At 43.5% G+C, this 20,389-nt stretch overlaps 2 protein-coding genes across 5 annotated transcripts in view; both read right to left on the bottom strand.

Moving 5' to 3' along the window:
- CRY1 (cryptochrome circadian regulator 1) overlaps nucleotides 1-20,389 on the bottom strand; it is a 510,254-nt gene that overhangs the window by 130,431 nt on the left and 359,434 nt on the right. The window lies entirely within an intron of this gene.
- Nucleotides 1-20,389, bottom strand: part of ABTB3 (ankyrin repeat and BTB domain containing 3) — a 278,201-nt gene that overhangs the window by 63,939 nt on the left and 193,873 nt on the right. For all 4 annotated transcript variants that reach the window (XM_074941145.1, XM_074941153.1, XM_074941167.1 and 1 more), the window contains one exon: nucleotides 11,166-11,318. In XM_074941145.1, coding sequence (XP_074797246.1) covers nucleotides 11,166-11,318 — 153 coding nt within the window. The remainder of the gene's footprint in view (nucleotides 1-11,165; nucleotides 11,319-20,389) is intronic.

Here is a 20,389-nt window from a genome sequence, read left to right as displayed (position 1 = left end):
AGAGAGACAGGTGGCAGCAGAAGGTGACTGACGGGCAGCCGGTGGGGAATGGCTGGCAAAAGTGGTGAGCAGTCGGCCGGTAGGAGCAGCGGGCAAAAGTGGTGAGCAGTTGGCTGGCGGGAGTGGCTGGCGGGGCGGCCAGGAGGCGAGGAACAGCGGCTGGCGGGGCGGCCAGGCCAGAGCAAGTGCTCAGATGATGGAGCAAGCCAGGTGTCTTCTTCCCCGGGTGGGAGGTGAACTCACACAGATGCGCTTCTGAACCCTGGGTCCTCACTGACCAAGGACAACCACAGTGAGTGGGGTATGGTGAGGGAGCAGAAGGGGGCACTGTAAAGGAACTTTTGGTTGTAGAACTCAAGAACATGAGGTGGAAGGCACTGCCCCACGCACTCTGGGGTGGGTGTCCTGCTCACAGTTTTGTTTATGAATCCTGCTTGTGGCATTTTCCCTAAGTAATGTTGGGTGACTTCTCTCCTTTCATTAAAAGTTCCTTTTCTACACAGACGCTGTGCTTGCGAGTGGGGAAGTATTGCCTCTCAGAAGCGCCCAGGGTGGTGTGTAATTTTCCCAGGTTACTGGGTGGGGGCTTGACTCAGTTCTGTGTTGTATTGTTGAAAAGGAACCCCTAGATATTAAACCCGTCCCTGGTTGCTGCTGGCTCCACCTGGCAGAAAGGTTACACATATTATTAAAGCATAACTGTCAGATTCTATATTGGCAGCTAAGACTCGAAAATTGTTTTCATATTTACTTGGAGTGTATGTTTTAGAGAGAGCTTGGCTGTCTCTCTAAAAATAAGTTATTTGTTGTCTGAATAAGTCTGGGTTAATGGATAACGCATGGGCAAGGTGCTTCTATTTTAACAGTGTTAGGCACAGCTTATGTTACTCTATATTGTAGAGGTTTTTTTAATTACTTAGGTTTTGGGTTCATCATCACAGTTAGTTGTGGGCTGTCGTGGTCAACTTTTTAAACTTTGTAATGCTTTGGAAATGTAAAAAACCCATTGAAAACGTATTCTAAATATGTTCTCACTTTATATATGTAATTTTTTTTCAAGCGACAACTGATTTGTAAGAAATGGAGAGCAGAACATTATGTTGCTGTCAATTGAAGTCAATAATGTTGCATCGGTGTAACTAAGGCCAGAAACTTCTATCTAGGCTTTTTCTTTCCCCCCCATGATCATCATCATGATATCTGAGCACCTAAAACCTTACTGCCCAAACTGAGACGTAAGCCTCAAACCCTTCTCCATCAATTAAGTCATCTGGGTGTTTTGGCTCTTTGAGACTGCTCACCATGCCCTTTGTCTAAAATGCAAAAAGAAGGTAATGAGTCTGTAGATGTTGTTTGCTTGACTATAACTTAGTAAAGTTGTGGTAGATTCCACAATTATTTGCATCTTAATATTTTAATTCATTATAATAGTTCATTTGGAAAGTTTATGCTCTTTGGGGCAAAAACCATCTTTCTTGTTCTGTGTTTGTACAGCACCTAGCTCACTGGGGGCCCAGTCCATGACTGGGGTTCATAGATGCTATCACAAAAGGAATAATACTAATAATTAACATGATTTAACTTTGTGACCATTCCTTTTCTCAGGTGTTTTCTGAGTGGAAATATTATATTGATAAAGGTAAGGAGAGCACAATGTAAATGCTATAGTGTTTTCACTAACAGGAATGGCAAAATTAGTCCAGTCACAACGACTTTGTGAAGACTAAGTTTAATTATTGCCAAAGGTGGAGGAGGGGTCTCTTTTTTAAATTTGAAAATAAAAATCTTTTAAATTATTTTAATCAGGATCCATATTAAACAATGAAATAAAAACATTCTGGATATATGTCAATATACATGTCATTCTTGTCAAGGAGACAATGAGGATAAATGGGTTACAGATACCGACAAACCTATTAAAGATGTGCTGAAACTACAAAATTTGGATCCAGATTCAAATGTCAAATTACAGTACTTTTAATATTCTAGCCTCTTTATAAAGGCAGCAGCCATGTGTAAAATTAGGATAAGGCTTCTGATTTTGAATAATCCCCAAGTTTATGGGCAGGAGTTTGTTTCTGGCTCATCTCTAATAAGAATAATTAATTCAAACCCCTCATAACCACTATAATACTGTACAATTTATTGTCTGTATTGTAACAACTATTTCATTACAGAACTCAAGTATATGGAATATTACATCAAGTAAAATCAAAAGTGTGTTCTGGCCCCACACTGAAAAAGGCCTAGACTTAAATAATTCCTTAGTATTATTGGCCTCAGATATCAAGTAGGCAAAATAGGTTGAGATTCACATCAGGAAACCTGCATGCTGCCTTTTAAGTATTCACATTCCCTTCATCTTCTGGCATAATCTGCACCAAGGGACTGCTGGATTTTGTTACGGAGTTTGTTTGCAGCCACATACTGGGTTGGCATTTTTGTGCCTAATTATTGCAGGAGCCACCGCTGGTGTTAAAGGATTAGTCAAAATTTGTAGGAAGAACAAGGACACTCAAGGAGAGAGACATATAAACGAACTACCCCTATATTTAAGGGGAACTGTTCCTAATTAGATAGAAAAATATCTTATTTTGTCCCTCCAAAGAGCTCCCCCTGCCCAATGTATAGTACAACAGTTAAAACCAGTGGCAATATTTTTCTCCCCCCCCAGTCTCTATTTATTCCAGTCTATTCAGATTCTTATGCTGCGCCATCACCATGGGATCTGAGTGACTTCCAGAATTAGAAAATTAAATAAGGAGACTAATGTCTATCAAATGCAGTTGCTCTTCATTCACCTCCAGGGGGAAATTGTGTGTGTGCGCATGTGTGTATGTGGGGTGTGGAGTAAATGAACATGCTACACTATGTTAGAGAGGCAAGGCGGGGGAGGTAATATCTTTTACCGGACTAACTTCTGTTGGTGAGAGAGCCAAGCTACACTATATGTTATTTTTAAGCAAGATCAAAGCAGTACCCCTTGCATTTGGACTGGCATATAGGTTTATGCTGGTGCTTATTTCCCACAAGAGAGAGTTCCACAGTGTGGGACTAGCCCCAAAGAAGGCCCTCATGTCTTGTGTCCAGATGAGCTTGAACCCTGAGGTAGACAATCCCATTGTTCCTGAGGAATAGAGCCATTAATGACAGTGACGGTCCCAGAGGGCAAGACAGTCTCTTAGGTATTCTGGGCCTAGGCCACTTGGAAAATAAGGATTGAGATATTTAAACTTAACTCATTATTGTGGGTGGGACAGTGTAGTGAGTCAGCAGAGCACAGAGGTGAGGTGCTCCTGGTAATCTGTGGTGCTGATGAGGTATGTGGCTGCCTTCTGCACCGGTTGCAGTCTTCTCAGGGTTGATGCTCTGACCCACAAATTGAATGCATTGCTGTAATCCAGATAGGAGGTGATACACCATTTTCATGGTCAGTTCATCATCAGCAAAGTTGGGACCTGATCTCCCAGCTGGTCATAGATTGTAGATGTTTTGTGTGGCTGTTGCTATAAGTGAGCATAGTGCCAGCAAGAAATCAAGACAAACTCTGAACGACTGACTGTGTTGATTATCTATGAATATGCATCCTCAATGGGCAGGGGCTGTACCATGGTGACCAATTCTCTAAATCATTTCCCTCTGCTCAGAGGTATAATTTCCTTCTTGCTAGGATTCAGCTTTTGCCAACTCTTCTGCGTGTGTATGCTGATCTCAGCCCCACGTTGGGATGACTGAATCATCCTGGAGTTATCATCCATGGCTAAAGTAGATTAAAACAGGAGGGAGAACTCTCACCACACCCATCCAGGAAAAGAAGCAGTTATTGGGAAGTACTGCTCCCTCAAGCCAGGGAGAGGGGAGATAGTTGAGCTACTGAGCACTCCCCACTGCTTTTACCCTTAGTTACCACAAACTGCAAACAGCAGAGATGTGTTATCAGTTTATTGTTGACACCTGAGCTCAAGAAGTTTCATCATTTCTCCCAGTGGCTGCACATAAATATTGAATAGGACCAAGGAGAGACCTGAGCTCTGAGAACTCCACATGTGAAAGGTCTGAAGGCAGAAGTGTCATTTCCCATCACTACACCCAAGAAAAGATTTCAACTACTTCCCAGTATTTCTATTGACCCCTGCCACGTGTCTCAAGTGGAATGGCTGTTGCTGTGTTCTGTGACTGACTATATTGAATGCCAGGATCCAGGAGTATGAGAATAGACCCTGGTCTTTTGGCTAGGGCTAATAAGAGCTCAGCCATCAGCACTATTATCACTGTATCGGTTCCAAATCGCTGGAGCTTTACAGTTTTCAGATGTTAGCAGGTATGAATGGGGCAAGGGGTACAGACAAGTAAAGAACTTTGGAGCAGCCCCATACATCACTACAACCACATATAAATGCTCCGACTTATGGGAACTATTGCTGAAGGATTTAGATACTATGGGGCCATATTTTGCATTAATTTACACACGGCTGGTGTGTATGATGCACTGGACATGACACACATTCAGCAGTCCCACAGTGCATTTCCCCTAGCCCTGCCTGGAGGATGTCATACACCCAGCAAAGCCACAATCACAGCAAGCCTGCAGAGGAACAGCAGGGCTCCCCTGAAATTCACCCCCTCCACCACCTGGCACTGCTATGGTGCTGTCACTGAGAGTAGAGAAACTGTTGCTCTACCTCCACACTCAACACCCTGCTGCTGGTTTCAAGACAGCGCTGTGGGCCGCTGGGAGAGGAAGGCGCTGATGGCTGATGGCTAGACCAAGTCCTTGCTGCAGGGTGAGGAGAGGAACAGGCTGGAGGAGCCTGGGCAGAATAAGGTAGGCTACCCCACTTTCCCTCATCCAACCTGCTCTGTCACCCCGCCCCAAAACAACCTCCCTCCTTTAGGCTGCCCCTGACTCCTTCCAATACTCTGGTGTCCACCATCTCCCTGGCTCCCTCTATCCCCTCCCCAGCTACCCTTGGCTCCTCTCCCCCTTCCGCCCCTCTGTAGGATAGGAGAGATTGGATCTACCCCCGCATATAGAACACCTCAATTGCACAGGCAGAGAAACGTCTCACATGGAGCCTCACGACTTGGGCAGCTATGTTTACACCCGTACAATCCCATGGACTTCAATGGGGTTCCACCAGAGCACTATGGGATAGCTGTCCAGAATGCTGCATGCTTACTCTGCACAAAGTCCCCGATGCGTAGACAGCAGTACTGATCGGTACTGAACCTGAAAACAGCAGACGGCCTGTATGCAATTACTGCATGCTATTTAATACATCCAAGTGAGCGTGCCAAAACACTCAGTGCAAATTAACCAACCCCACTCCACCCCACCCTGTGTGTACACAAAGTCGAAGAGTGTAATCTGGCCCCATTTCTGTGTCTGGGCTGTCATTTTAGGAGGTGCATCACTTTAGCCACTGCCATATAAATAAAGATGTGATGTGCTTGCAATGTAAGTGCTATCATATTAATTACCACTAGAGGTCTTCCCCTCACTTAAAACTGGAAATGGCATCATGTGTTATTAAAATAAACCAAACCTCCCAAGGAACGTAAAAGTAAAAAGAAAACAAAATGTCCTGAGCTTCGCCTAGCATGACAAAGATGTGCTCTTGAGAGGAAGAGAGCATTCTAGAGTCAGCGTCACCAACCCTACCGCATTCAACAATCATGAGTCAGCACCACAAAATCATGAAATTGGCTTGAAAATGATGAGATTTAAAATAAATAAATTGGATTCTTTGTATTTCCTTTCTGGTTTTTGAGCCTTTAGGGGTCACTTTTTCCAGCTTTACTCCACAACCATGATGGTTAGAAACTGAACATTTCTCAAAAATGAAATAATCTCATGACTCCTGGAACTGGGGCTTACAAAAACACACACCAAAGAACACCCACGAAATATTGCAAGACTTGTGATAAAATCACAGGAGTTAGCAAGACTGCAGAGCTATGAGCCCTTGAGATGGTGGGCCCCCTCTCTCATCTTCTTGAGATTATACCATGAGACAGCCAATAACGTTATGATGGGACTCATTGGCTCTCATCTCACACGAGGAGCTGCACAATCTTGGCAGCTATGCTTGTTGGATAGGAGGCAGACAGTGAAGGTAGGTTCTCATCTGCCCTTGGGCGCAAAAACAATCCCTGAGCAGTTACGCAGGAGCAGTCTGCCCTAGTTGCAGTGTGTGACCTGTTTCCAAAGGCAGCTGTAAATAAAGCACATTACAATAATCTTAATTAAGCATCATCCATTAGGCATGGATCACTGTGGCGAGGTCTGCCTCCAGGAGAAAAAGTCACCTATATTGAATATTTCAGAGGTGAGAGAAGCCACTCCTGACCATTGTCAAACCATGTTCAGCTCCTGCTCAGAAATGATTCCTACTTTCAGAACTTTGTTGACCTGGCTGGAGCCTGTCCCACCACTAAACACTACTTAATTCCAAAAAAAGAACAGGAGTACTTGTGGTACCTTAGAGACTAACAAATTTATTAGAGCATAAGCTTTCGTGGGCTACAGCCCACTTCATCGGATGCATAGAATGGATGTATTTAAGGAACCATCTCTTGAGGCAACTGATTTTGCTAATTACTGCCTCCTGTCTAATCTCTCTTTGCTGAGCAAGCTAATAGGGAAGTTCACAAAGATTTGTTTCCAATTCCAACTAGTGTCCTGGAGCCCTCTCAGTCAGGATTCATACCAGGACACGGAACAGAGGGAGCACTAGTGGCACTGATGGACAAGGCCATATATCTGTACTTGTATCGTTTGGCCACTGCGCAGCATTTGATGTGGCTGAACACGGAATCCTGCATGGGGGCCCCACCTCAGAAACATGGAAGGGACTAGTTCGACTGCACCAAGATAAGGAACAAATGAAGCCAAGATCTCACTGTGCTGGGTGAGACATTAACCCGCAGAGGAAGGCAGGCAAAGATACCACAGCTCATCTTTCCCTTGTAGGGGGAAGCAGCTTTATTTTATGACTACAACTCTAGGGCAACCCTGCAAGTAGAGGGTCACCAGACTTCTGAATTAGTGTAGCTGCTAGCCCCAAAGAAGCTCATAATGTGGGCTATGGCAGCCTGCTCTGGGATCCCCATTGGAACTGGGTTGCAGAAGGCTTGTGCTTCCATGCTCCAGCTCCATGTGAACATATTGCTACCAAGAGCCTGAAACCTGAGATCACAGTGGTTCTCAGCTCCCTGGGGGTATTCAGAGGTCTTCCAGGGGATACATCAACTCATCTAGATATTTGCCAAGTTTTACAACAGGCTACATAAAAAGCACTAGCCAAGTCAGTAAAACTGAAATTTCATCCAGACAATGACTGGTTTATACTGCTCTATATACGATACAGTACACTGAAGTGTAAGTACAATATTTATATTCCCATCGATTTATTTTATAGTTATATGGTAAAAATAAGAAAGTGTGCAATTTTTCAGTAGTAGTGGCTGTGACACGTTTGTATTTTTATGTCTGATTTTGTAAGCAAGTAGTTTTTAAGTGAGGTGAAACTTGGGGGTACGCAAGACAAATCAGACTCCTGAAAGGAGTACAGTAATCTGGAAAGGTTGAGAGCCACTGAGCTAGCAGAACCAAAGGAGTGAATCTGGCCCCAAAATAGGGAGAAAATATCAAGATAGAATTGCCTTAGCAGGAAAGGGTAGGGATATGGATCTTGATATCACCAGAATATTGATTATTCAGACCATGTTATCATATTAACGCTCTGACTGGCTTCACATACGCGTTGGAAAATGACAAAACTGACCCCTTCAGGTCTCCATATGGGAAGCTGCAGGTGATACTTGATGCAGATATGACACTTGCCATCACTGTGTATGAGATAAATAAACCCGTATACCACATTATCCTTTAACTCTCAGCAGAGTAGGTCCTCAGGCTGCTTACCACGCTCTGACTCAGATCATCTGCCCTGATCTTTTCCCAGATGGGAGAGTAGGTCAGAAGAATTGCTCTCCTCAATATGTCCTGACTGCTTTTCCATCCACTTTTTTCTACTCCTCTTGTTGGGGCAGGAGAAAAAATGGTTTTGAACCCAGTATTAAAGATTAGGAGTGTGATTCGTTGAGTGGCAACTGGACAGGCCAGGAGGTGAGGATGGAAAACAGATTTGCAGGTGGGGGACATCTGAAAATGCTGAAGGAAGGAATCAGATGGTGCTGGAGATACTGGAATTTGGGTTGGTGAAAGAGAGCATTACACTGGGGGATGGGATAATATTTACAAGCAATTCTTATTTGCTGAAACAGACCCTAACTTTCCCCCTATGTCCCACAGAGCAGCAGGATTTCCCTTGACCATCAAGGTTATAGTTTCGGCTGCAGATGCATCTCCTAGCTACAGGCAGGCAGTCATCTTACTCACTCTTGACAGATTTCATTCCTCCTTTTTGGCTCCCTTGCTCTGTGCAGAAGAGCACAGCAGACAGAGAAGGGGCACTAGAAGGGAGATAGAGGGAGGAGAAAGGAAGGGAAATTTTGGGAGGAAGGAGAGAAAGAAGGCTGAGATGATTTACAAAACCACATACTAGGTGCCTGACTATAGGTGTGTGTTATTGAGCTGGGAAGTGTCACAAAAATATGGTAGGAGATCTCTTTACTGGAGGTTCAGATAGGACACTGAACAGTCGATTTTTTATCTGAACAGATCCTAAACTCCACCTCTTTTGAGATTCTTCCAAACTTCTTTTCTATAATACGTATTGCAGTGTGGAAGCAGATTTTGTCTTACCTTTTTTAACAATAGGCCATGAATCAACATAGAGGAATAATGCAATGTCACAATGGTAGACACAGGACAGAGAATGTAGCATACGGTGTATTATTTAGTTTTGGTTCTTTTTGTTTTATTTGGGGAGGGAGGGGGGTCTTTTTGTTTTTTCCCTTCTAGACCAGTAAGAGAAAAGATCCTTAAGAAAAAACGGATAACATTTTCAGGCTTAAGGCTCCCAGTAGTTAGGCTATTTTTTATACAAAATAATCTAAAATATATCAGACTACATGCAAAATCCTCTAGCTGTCCTCAGTCCCTCAGTTTATTTGAAGAATTGCCCCTTGAAAATATTTCAAAGCCATGGCAACTACAGAATTGATGCTTGATGAGGACTGGGGAGATGCAAAGCTGTTGCTGCTCACTGGGGAGAAATGAGAGGCTGGTACATGGACTGGGTGGAAATGAGGAGTGCTGAGGGCCTGTACTGAGCACAAACAAAACATTACAAGTAGCAAGATTTCAAATTAATGTCATGATGCTTTGCCTGGATATTTTTCCAACAAGCAGCAGCCTTTCCTTTGATCTCAATATTATAGACACACAGTGCCTGATTTCTCAGTTACACCAAGCACACTCTACACCACTGTGGCAGTCTGAAGGGCCTTTAAATGTCACAGTAACACTCACTTGAAGGCCCCCTTACACTGGCAGAACAGTATACAGTGACCTTAGTTTTGGGAAACGGGAATGGAAATCAAGCCCATATAGTCAAGTGAAGTACACAACAGCAAATCCAGGGCAAGTCCCAGCTCTTTTCTCAGAACCAACCTTTCATTTCTACCCTCATTAATTCTTGATCGTACTTTCCATTCTTATTCCAGACTGTAAGACAGCTGAAAAGTGGCTATAGTTTATTTTTCTTTATGAACTGAATTCTGGATGGCTGCTTTAATTGATCACTGATTTCTTCTCAATAATCAGTCGATTATCTGGGACATAACTACAATTCACTCTAACATAATCTGATTTTGAAACTTTAACTTCTGTTAAAATGGCAGAATGGGTAAAAACAGTCACTGTTTTTCTATACACATGCTAACTACAGAAAAACTGTATATTCTTATCACATCAAAACATGATTTTTGTTCTTTCAAGGGGCTAGAAGAAATAATATTGATTGACTTTTCTACAATTGTATCAACTAGTTCAATTGGAAAGGTTTTTTTAGTTGTGCCTTTTTAAAATTAAGAGCTTCATGAGTACTGACAGACCTCGTAGACTTCAGCTGAAATCGTGAAATACTAAGTCCTACTGACAATCAGGCCCAGGATATTTACCTTCATATGAAACAGTTACAGTCAGTATTTGAAATATGAACCTCAAGATGTAGCTTTTAAATTCAACATATTCATTTAATAAAATATTCAACCAAGAAAGCATTATTCCAGTCTCAAAATAAAATATAATATCTAGTGAAAGAGTACTGGAAAACCAGAGTCAACAAAATGCATCTGTTGTGATGCAGGTTGTCAAACCTAATCACGTATGCAGGTTCCATGCTTCTGTGTGGCAGAAAAGCCCACCTGTATATCACCCGAGTATGAGTGACAGGGCTTCTGGAAAATATGAGCCTAGGTCTGAATTCACCAGACTCTAAGGTAGTGCCTGGCGACCGTGTGCTGCAGCTATAAAGCACCTGAGATGAATAATTCTGCTTGTGACACAGTCATAAGAGCTTTTCATACAGACATCTAAAGCAAATATAACCCAGAATCAAGTATGCATTACGAAGCTGTTTTTATACATGCATATATGAGTAAGAAAAGGCAGCGCATTAAAAACATATATTGAAAACATATACTTTAGGGCCTCATTAGAAGGTCACATCTCACATATTTAAAAATAAGCATCCAATTATTCAGACCTGCAACATCTTTGAATTAAATTGATTTCAGGATCAAAAATGTAATTTTATTACAAAAACTGGTTTCATCTGTAAATGTGCTGTATAAACCACTATTGCAGAAAACAATAGAATATATATATACAACCCTATACGTTACATCTCAGTGTTTTGTAACAGGAACACAGTGAAACAGACATAATTGACTGAAGACTTCAGTCTCTCATTATAAAGCAGAATGTAATGGTAAAAGACAAACCAAGATTTTATGAGCAGATTCAGAGCTTGATCCAGTTGTTAGCTATGCAGGCACATTACCATGCAGCCTGTGAAACTGGCTCGTACAGGCATGTGAACAAATACAGTAGCTGATTTTACAAGATACAGTGACGAGAAGGAGAATTCTGCACATCTGAGGACATAACAAAGCCCTTACTCTGCCTGTTAAATCACTGTCACTGTGAAAGAGCTACAGGTTTTTCAAATTATTATTTCTTTGCATGGACTTACTTTAACTGTCGAGGTTCACAGTCAACTCCAGGTAGTAAGAGCCTTGCTGCTTGCCGTACATCATCACTGTCCACAGAGAAACTGCGACGGTGCCCTGCATGAGCCAAAGCAACCCTTATCCATTCCATCAGGGGTGGCAGCACTATGAATGGCCTAGAAAGAGCAAAACAGGACAGCTAGTGCCATTAATCTTTTAACATCAAAATTAGAGAGTGATCAAACTAGCTCAGCAAACTCCAGGCAGGTCTAACCCATGCATCTGACTTGCACCATTTCCAGGAAAGGGTGGGGTGCGTTTTTTGCCCATGAAACGCAACTCATAGCTCATGAACTTCTTATCTTTATGGCCCTGTGTGGACCTCAAAGCAACCACTTACATTTGCCTGGGAATCCACATGCTTCATACTGGGTCTCAAGAAAAGCAAGCAGAACCCCACTCACAGGAACACACATGCGTGTCAGTCAGAGCTTCCTTCCCACCCTGCCACCAGCAGAGGGAGGGAGAGAGAGAACCCTTCCACCCAACCTAGTAGTCAAAGGAAGAGGAGAGAAGGTAGTTGATGTGTGACGAAGTTTCCAAATGCCGCATTATCTCAGATTGATGCAATGTCATAATCTCACCAGATTATTATTTTGTGGCTCTCTGCAGCTCAATGATGACATGGCTTGTAAATTGTTGAAGGCTGAGTACCGCTGACCCTACTGTATTTTTGAGGTATCTGAGGGTTGCTTCACAGATCATATTTTTAAAAGTCTACTGCTGTTCAAATTAAAACTATTATAAATACAGGGCATGAAAATTGGGGGAAATTACCTGCTACTGTGTCATGTGTTTTTTAAAAAATCATATGCTCAAAACCCAGTTGCCGTTTGGCCAAAACCCCTTCCATAACATGTTGTTTTCATTCAGCTTTTCAATTTCTCATCACCTCTACTAAACCTGCGTGCACATTACAGTCTAAATTGGGCCTAGCACCAGTGAGGACATGGATTTTCTTTTTACTATTATAATACTATTATATAACAAGGCTGTGTTGTATGCTAGGAATAGTTAACAGCTGGTGTCAAACACAGTAACCCCTCTGGTCCCCCCACCCCAGCCATGTTTGAACATGGTTTGAGCACTAGTGTAGACAGGGACAAAACATGTACAACTCCCGTTTCCAGAAAGTGTATTCAGCCTGCCGTTCTACCAGGAGTTGACCGTGCTTTTATACCTAAACCTCTCTGAGGAAGACTCGGGAAGTTTAGTAACAGCAAAGGTCAGATTTATTCCCCTCAGTCTTTCACAGAGCTGACATTCTTCCATTCCTCCTCCTTTCCTTCTACCTCCCCTGGTGCCTCCTGGGAATTGTAGTTCCTGGACTCAAAGCTACAGAAACTACCTAGCAACAAACTTACAAATTGGGTTAGCTATCTGCACCTAGCTACATACAACACGCCCTTCCCCTTTAGAATCACCATTGTAAGACTTTAAACAGTCACTTCCAACTGTTACTTGAGTCTGGTAACAGAGTCTTCCAATCTTTTCAGCAGTCTCCCTTATCTCACACTTCTCTTAATACCTGGAGAGTCAAGAACGAGATTAGGCGATGGTGGAATTCCTACTGCTATATATTGTCAATCATCACTATCAGAGTCATCACAGCCTCAGAGTGGGCAACAGCCATGAGAGAAGACAAGGTACTTCAGGACCTAAAGACTTACATAGTCAATGGATGACCCTACAAGACAAAGACACCAGCACATTTGCAACCATATAGATGTACATCATGTGAATTGTCCCTTGTAAAGGAATGGATTTTGAGAACTCACCATCTTCTGCCTACACTTCTGAGAGAACAATTGATTCACCTGGCACATGAAGGACATTTAGGGATGGGCCTAACCAAAACACAACTGTGACAAGACTTCTGGTGACCAGGGATGGACAAGTAGGTCAAGGAACTAATCAAGAATTGCATGACTTCCTTTCTTCTTTCACTCTCCCCCTTTCATTTGGTATTCTTTGTCCTTGCATACCCCTCTCCCTGTATTCCCTTTTCACAGCAGGGTTAAAAAAGCCCATTTGACTGAGTTAGGTGCCCACTGGGCAAATACTTTAAATTTTACATACACAACCTTACTCCATACCCACCTTGGGACACCTGATTTAATAGGACCTTGAGCCCTTGGAACATTTTTTTCCCATTCACAGCTTTAAGTAGTATTATACCATTTATTCTTCTTCTGAAGACTTTTCTCTGTACGACTGTGACATTAATTTTCTTTAAGGGAGAGGTTTTCAAAAGTGCCTAATGGATTTAGGAGCCCAAGTGCCAGTAACTTTCAATGGGGCATGATGCTCCCAAATCCTTCAGACCCTTTTGAAAATCTCCTCCTAAATTATTCAGTCATTTACTGACTTGACATTTTCATTTTTTTTTTTTTTTAAATAAATCTCTGTCACCCTCCAGATGAGAGACTATTTGTTTTTGGGGCCTTTGCATCCTTGAGATCTTGCCATTGAATCCTAGAGTAGCTGATGAGAAAAGAATGCATCCTCGCAGGCTTCCATGAGAAGATTGTTCAATGAACCACCTAATTTGTAGTGACAGTAGTGGTGGTGGTCAGAGCTGGGAGAGTGCCTGTGTGACTACAACTGTTTGCTGCTTTAAAGAAAAGCTACTGGGAATATTGTAAAAACATTTGGCTGTATTACAAGTGTGCTGATTAGCATGTGTGCTTGTGGCTGAGCACAGAGAGGGGCTGTGGTTTGGCCTTTAAACCTCCCAGTCCAGGAAGTTAACGAATGATAGATAGCTGAGGGAGCAAGGGGTTGGCCTAGGGGAGCTCAGTGACAGTTCACCTGATGTACATAAAGTTGAAAAGCACCAGAGATCTTGACATTTTGTTTAAATCTAGTCTAAACAGACCAGGTAACAAGGTGGTAGATAAAGTTACCAAACAATGACTTAGGATCAGGGTAGGTGAGTACAATATGGCCTGTGGAACCAGCAAGCCTGTAGCAATTTAGTCAGTATAAAGAACTCCCAGTTTATTGCATCATAAATTAGGCACTCTGGGGTTCAAGCATTAGCCCCTCGAGGCTTGGATTGCTGAACAAGATTATCTACATGAGACAAAGATATACCTGGGGCTGAACAGGACATATAAGGCAGGCCGTAAGGCCTCTCATCAGCGGATCTGGCTCCCCTATCAGAGTATCTGGCTCCCCTATTTGAATGAGGCAGGCAGTGTATCTTGGCTAAAGGAGGCAAAGGACCCCTCCAGATATGACTCACAGGGGTGTCACTTGGCCCCCCGCACACACACACAGACTTTTCATAGGTCTATGTGCTCCTGTAGTGAGGCTGAGTGGCCTCCCTTGGAACTGGAGCGTGAGGGACCACTACGTTCTCCCGGTGGAGCCAAACACGCCCTGTCCCACCCCCCTCACCGGAAATACCAGGGCAGGACAGGAAGCAGAAAAGGAGACAGAGCCCTGGAGCTCAGTTGCTGCTGAGCCACAGGAGAGACCGGACGTCTCTTCTGGGGAGCAGATGCTAGGGTTGCCAACTGTATAACTGCACAAACCCAAAACACCCTTGCCCACCCTGCCCCTTGTCTGAGGCCCCGCCTCCACTCACTCCAGCCCCCATCCCTCCATCACTCGCTCTCCCCGACCCTCACTCACTTTCACAGGGCTGGGGCAGGGGTGCAGGATGCAGGCTCTGGGAAGGAGTTTGGGTGCCGGAGGGGACTCAGGGCTGAAGCAGGTGGTTAGGGTATGGGAGGGGGTTTGGGGTGTGGGCTCTGGGAGGGAGTTTTGGTGCGGAAGGGGGCTCAGGGCTGAGGCAGGGGGTTGGCGTTTGGAAGGGGATTAGGTGTGCAGGCTCCGGCTGGGCGATGCTTACCTTGGGTGGCTCCCGGAAGCGGTGGCATGTCTGCCGGTGGCTCCTAGGCTCGGGGCGGCCAGGTGGCTCTGCGTGCTGCCCCTGCCTACAGGCACTGCCCCTGCAGCTCCCATTGACCGTGGATCCCTGTTCCCGGCCAATGGGACCTACAGAGTTGGCGCTCGAGGCGGGGGCCGCACGTGGAGACCCCTAGCTGTTCCTCCACCTAGGAGCCACTGCTGGACATGCCGGCCGCTTCTGGGAGCGGCGTGGAGCCAGGGCAGGTAGGGAGCCTACCTTAGCCCCACTGCACTGCTGGACTTTTAGTGGCCTAAAATCTCCCTGATTGCTTTCAATAGCCTCTGGGAGATCGAGCCTGATTCCAGGAGACTTCCAGCCAAACCGGGTGGGTTGGCAGCCTAGCAAATGCCTCTGAAAGAGCCCAGCCCAGCCCCGGGGTGAACTGATGCCTTGCTGTCAGGGAGGAAGATGAGGACCCTAAGGAGTTGCTGGAGTTACCCATAGACGAGTACCCCGAGGAGACAGGGGATCTTTGGACCACAGGACCCTACACCTAGACTGTGGTAGGAAGTAGCCCCGGGGGACCAGACTCTAGTCCGGTCGTGCTGCTGGAGTGTGAGTCAGCATGTTGCGACTGGAATCCCCACTGACCTGGTGGCAGATCACCCTGCCACTGTTAGGGCCCTGGGCTGGGACGCAGGGAGTTGGGTGGGCCTGCGTCCCCCCTGACACCCCATGCCTGAGATGGCAGCCTCCCCACTATAGGCCAGGAGGTGCTCACCCCAACCCCCTGAATTTTTTCTGAAGTGAAACCCTTGATGACCAACTTTCCAGAATAGGCAGGGAAGTATGACTACTCCTTGTTCCTTAAACCTTAGGGCCTAAGGAATTATCTCCAGGAGAAGAGGACCTAGTAATGTTAAACAGTTGAGAACAACAGACTGATGGTAGGGGATTCCATCACTAACCAAACAGACAGCAGAATGTGCAAAGATCAAGAGAATTAAATAGTCTGTGGACTACTACTTATAAGGGACTTTGTCTACCTGCAATGTAAAATCAGCTTATTGGGGAGGAATTTATAGTTATGGGGCGTACTGGTATCAATGGCAGAGAACTGTAAGAAAGAAGTCTCAGAGGCTACATATCAAAGACTACTTAGAAAACTCATGTCGAGTGCCACAAAAGCTGCCTTTTCTGAAACACTACTAGCCTCTCATGCAATAACAGCAAGGCAAGGGGAGACTGGAACTCTCCATGTGTGCTGGAGAAGATGAGACATGAGCAGGACTGAAGCTAATCAAGCACTTGGGAACTACTGAAGGAAACGAGAACCTAGAGTTAAGGGATGGTCATCACCTTCTCAGTGGGAACTAGACTCCTGCCTTTGAAAAGGAGTATGCTTGGGTCAGATTGTTTAAACAAAGCTGGAAGTTGCTGAGGTCTTCTCCAATCAGTACCAACCATGCTAATAGTAACAACCAGGGGAATTTGAACACCCAGCTGAAAGTAGAAAACTCACTGTAAGCTGCTGGCAGTAATCCTGGGCAAAGCAAGCAGGTTCAGCACCGTTATGAACAAAAATATTGTGCCATCAAAGAAAAGGAATAAAGGAGGTCTACTGTATCAGAAAGCAGAGCTACAGAAGTCGGTGCACAGTATCAGAAGCTTGTAAATTGCAGCGGATGAGTAATAATGCTCAGCATGGGCTGCAGACACCAACAAAATTACATCCAAAAAACATTCTGCAAAATAAAATAATTAACAGGAACCTGTAAATTTTAGGCGACAAGCCAAGTAGGGAAAAGTAGGCTGGGTCGTAGAAATGGGTATTTGCATTTACCTAGAGTTCCAATACAAACCACAAGACACAAAGAGGGCAGGGCAGCACTCTCTAAAATGGATCATAAACTTACTCTAAACCCCAGTCGGGTTGTTCCTACAATCAGGGAGATGTAACTGGCTTCCTTACTGCCCCACACTGCTGCAACTCAAAGCCATGGCAGCCAGCAGAAAACCTAGCCCACTATATTTACAAACAGGCAGCACTGTTTACGGGAGTTCTAACCATAATACTATAATATTTTACATTCTCTTTCTTTCTTTCTTGTGCTTACATTTTGCAAATTTTAGTAAAGAAATAAAATTAAAAGGTGCAGTGGCTATTTCATATAGTAAAAGCCTACAGAGGGCAGTATTAGTATTTTATAGAAGTTGGCAGAAGATTTTGTTTAAAGGGCAGTTCCACTGCATACACAGAGGCAAGGAATTTACCCATTATTTTTCATGAAGGGAACACATAACACGGTATCCGGAGTCACTAGGATTTGTGTTTTTGAGGAGAAAATCATATACGGTCCATTGAAATAGGCTAAAAATGCACTACTAGGGTTTACGCAGCACGTGAAGTTTTCTTTCAAAACTGTTTATGTACTGAGGGACAATGAGGAACACAAAGTAGTAGGGAAGCTGTAGTCTACACGATAACATGACAATATTTCCTAATCACATCATGAGAAAGATATAATTATGCTCAGGTATTGCATTATTAAAGTGTACCTAACTAGTTTATCTTCACTATGCAAGGGAAGATTATAACGAAGAGAGTTTGACTGCTGCATTATTTTGCCTTTGTATTCAAGAGCCGGCCTGTATCACACTAGTCACCTGGTTATTCTTTTTTAAGTGTATATTTTAATTAAGTTATTATTATAGCAAAAGCATACATATTCTGGGGCCTAAGTGATGAAAAGTAGATTGTACCTTCAGATCTGCATGCGGAGGAGGCTCTCCTGTGTGCATGTGTTTGTGTGTGGAGGGAGGTGCACAGGAGTCTCTGGATCACAGCCCCCATCCCTTTACGAGTGTGCAGAGTGCTCAGCCTTGCATTGGGTGAGGGCAGGGCCAATGGGACACATATCATCCCCCTCTAGTTTAGCTAAGATTGCCTAATACAGCCTGGGCTGTTCTGCAGATGTCTGGCAACCCATCTCCCCAACAGAACAACTGGGGAGAAACTTTGTAAGAGGATCTATCAGTGGATTTCAGTTCGAGAGGTAGTGATCCGCTGCCCTCCCCACACTGATTTACACCCTGTGCTATCCCACTGAAATTAAGTGAGTCGCCCAGGTCAGGTCATACTACAGGACATCATCTTATATGTTCAATAGTGCTCCGCAAACCTTCCAGAGCCAAGATGCATCCTTGAATTGGCGCCAGCACCAGGGCAATCTAGGATGTTCCTTTCCACATATGCAATGCCCCTTGTCCTCCTGAAGAGGCCCGGTGCTAGACCTGGGCAAAAAAAAAATGTTCACCAAAATTTTTTTGCAGATTCAGGTTGACGGAAACATTTAATGAATTCATGTCAAATTCACCATGTTGTTACGGATACAAAAACCCCCAAGACTAAACAAGACATTTTGTTTTGGGTTGAACACAACATTTTGTTTAATCCAAAATGGATGTTGCTTTCTCTGTTCGCAGAAATTTTTTTTTAAAAATTGTTTTGCATTGCCCCCAAATTATCTTTTTTATTGCATTTTTTCAGTTGGGCCACCAAACCAAAAAACTGGTTATTTATACAGCTCTATCCAGTGCTCCCCATTTAATATATGTATCCTCTGGGAGAGTTCAGTGACCTGCTAACTCTCTCCTTTCTGGTCACCTGCAGGGACTAGTTAGTTGGCAATTTCCTCCTCTTCATGTGGCAACTGGCTGGCCTGCTCTCCTATGCTGTGTCACACCGCTCCCCAAATCTCCCTGAGATCTGGCAACTCTGCACCATCACCACCCCTGTTTCTCTCCCCTGACACACACTTTCTTCAAAGCAGAGACAGAGCAGGGACACTACTTCTCTGCAGTGCTCCCACATATCAAGTCTCTTTCTTATTTCTGGGGGTTGAGACGTTCCAGAGTGGTAATATAGAATGGATAGAATTGTAAAACACTAATTCCCTAAGACAAATGTTAAAATGGGCCCTGGATATTACACAGGATCTTTTAATTATTCATAATAATGTTACTTTAGCTATATAAGGTGTTGTAGCAAATCCCTTTTCCTTGCAAAAAGCAATTTGCCTTGAAGATGCTCCTAAATAACTAACAGGCTATCAAGATGCACAGCGTTCTTGCCTCGTTGTTTCCTGGCATACTCAGAGATTTAAAACTCCCTTCTTACTTATATGTCATCTCAGGCTTTCCTCTTTGTTTACTGTTAGCAGTGGCAGTATAAACAACATAAAAACAGGTGAAATGGATAGCTAGAGGAGAATGAAAAATGTGCATTCTAAAGTCTAATATGATACTTCATTTTTTATGTGGGTCAAACTCAGTTTTTAAAGAAAAATTGAAGATACAAGTATCTTTCATTCTTTCTATTTATAGGATTGTATTTAAAAGCTACTGTCCTTCAAACACCCAGCTAGAGCATTGCTGCATATATGTACTGATTATTATTAGACAAATTATTAGAGAAAGGGCTGGACTAGAGGTTTGAGTACAAGGCTGGGAATGAGAAATTACAAATTCTAATCTCAGCTCAGATATGACTCCCATTGTGACCTTGGGCTAATTACATACCTGCCTTAGTTTCACAAGCTGTAAAATGGGGATAGTAATATGTATTTACTTACTTTCCAGGGCTATTGTGAGGTTTAATTAGATGACGGTCTACATTCAGCAGAGATGTGACGGGTTTTTGCAAAGGGGAACACTCGTGGCGTATGCTATTGCTCAATGGGAGTACGGATGGCAGAATCTAAGTACTGTTATTTAGTTAAAAAAACAAATTGATTAAAATAGTTACCAAGAGAATTGAAAACAGGAAGATCATAATTAAGAAAGAAATTTTCTACCTATGCCATTAAAATAAAAGTTATTTTTGATTACAATCTTGAGCCAATAACTCTAAAGTTATGAATGAGAAGCCACTTTCATTTTAAGCCTTGATTCTTAGCGGGATAACATTTCTTTCTTTCTTTTCAAAGGGTCCTTTTAATTGAAATCTTTCACATTTGTTCTCAACTCAAAAGGTTTGTTTTAATTTAGAAAATTTGATAATATGCTAATGGGCCACTGTTAGAGTTACCAGAGCATGGAAAGATGTTCTTCCAATTATTAATACATTTTCAGATGCCTTTTTGTGCTCAAAATGTTTCATATTTATATCTTCAGTTACAATGGCCCTAGTCTTCAGTGAGCACAGTACTTTTGACATGTGGATCCTGATTCTGGACTGGGATCCAATAGTATGGATCCTTGTACCAATGAGGTTAATGGCACATGGGTCCACACTGGCACATAGGTCCATGCTAGAGGTGGATTCCA

Source organism: Natator depressus, chromosome 1, assembly GCF_965152275.1.
Source record: "Natator depressus isolate rNatDep1 chromosome 1, rNatDep2.hap1, whole genome shotgun sequence".
In the NCBI taxonomy this organism is placed as follows: Eukaryota; Metazoa; Chordata; order Testudines; family Cheloniidae; genus Natator; species Natator depressus.
This window is presented reverse-complemented; position numbering and strand designations above follow the sequence as displayed.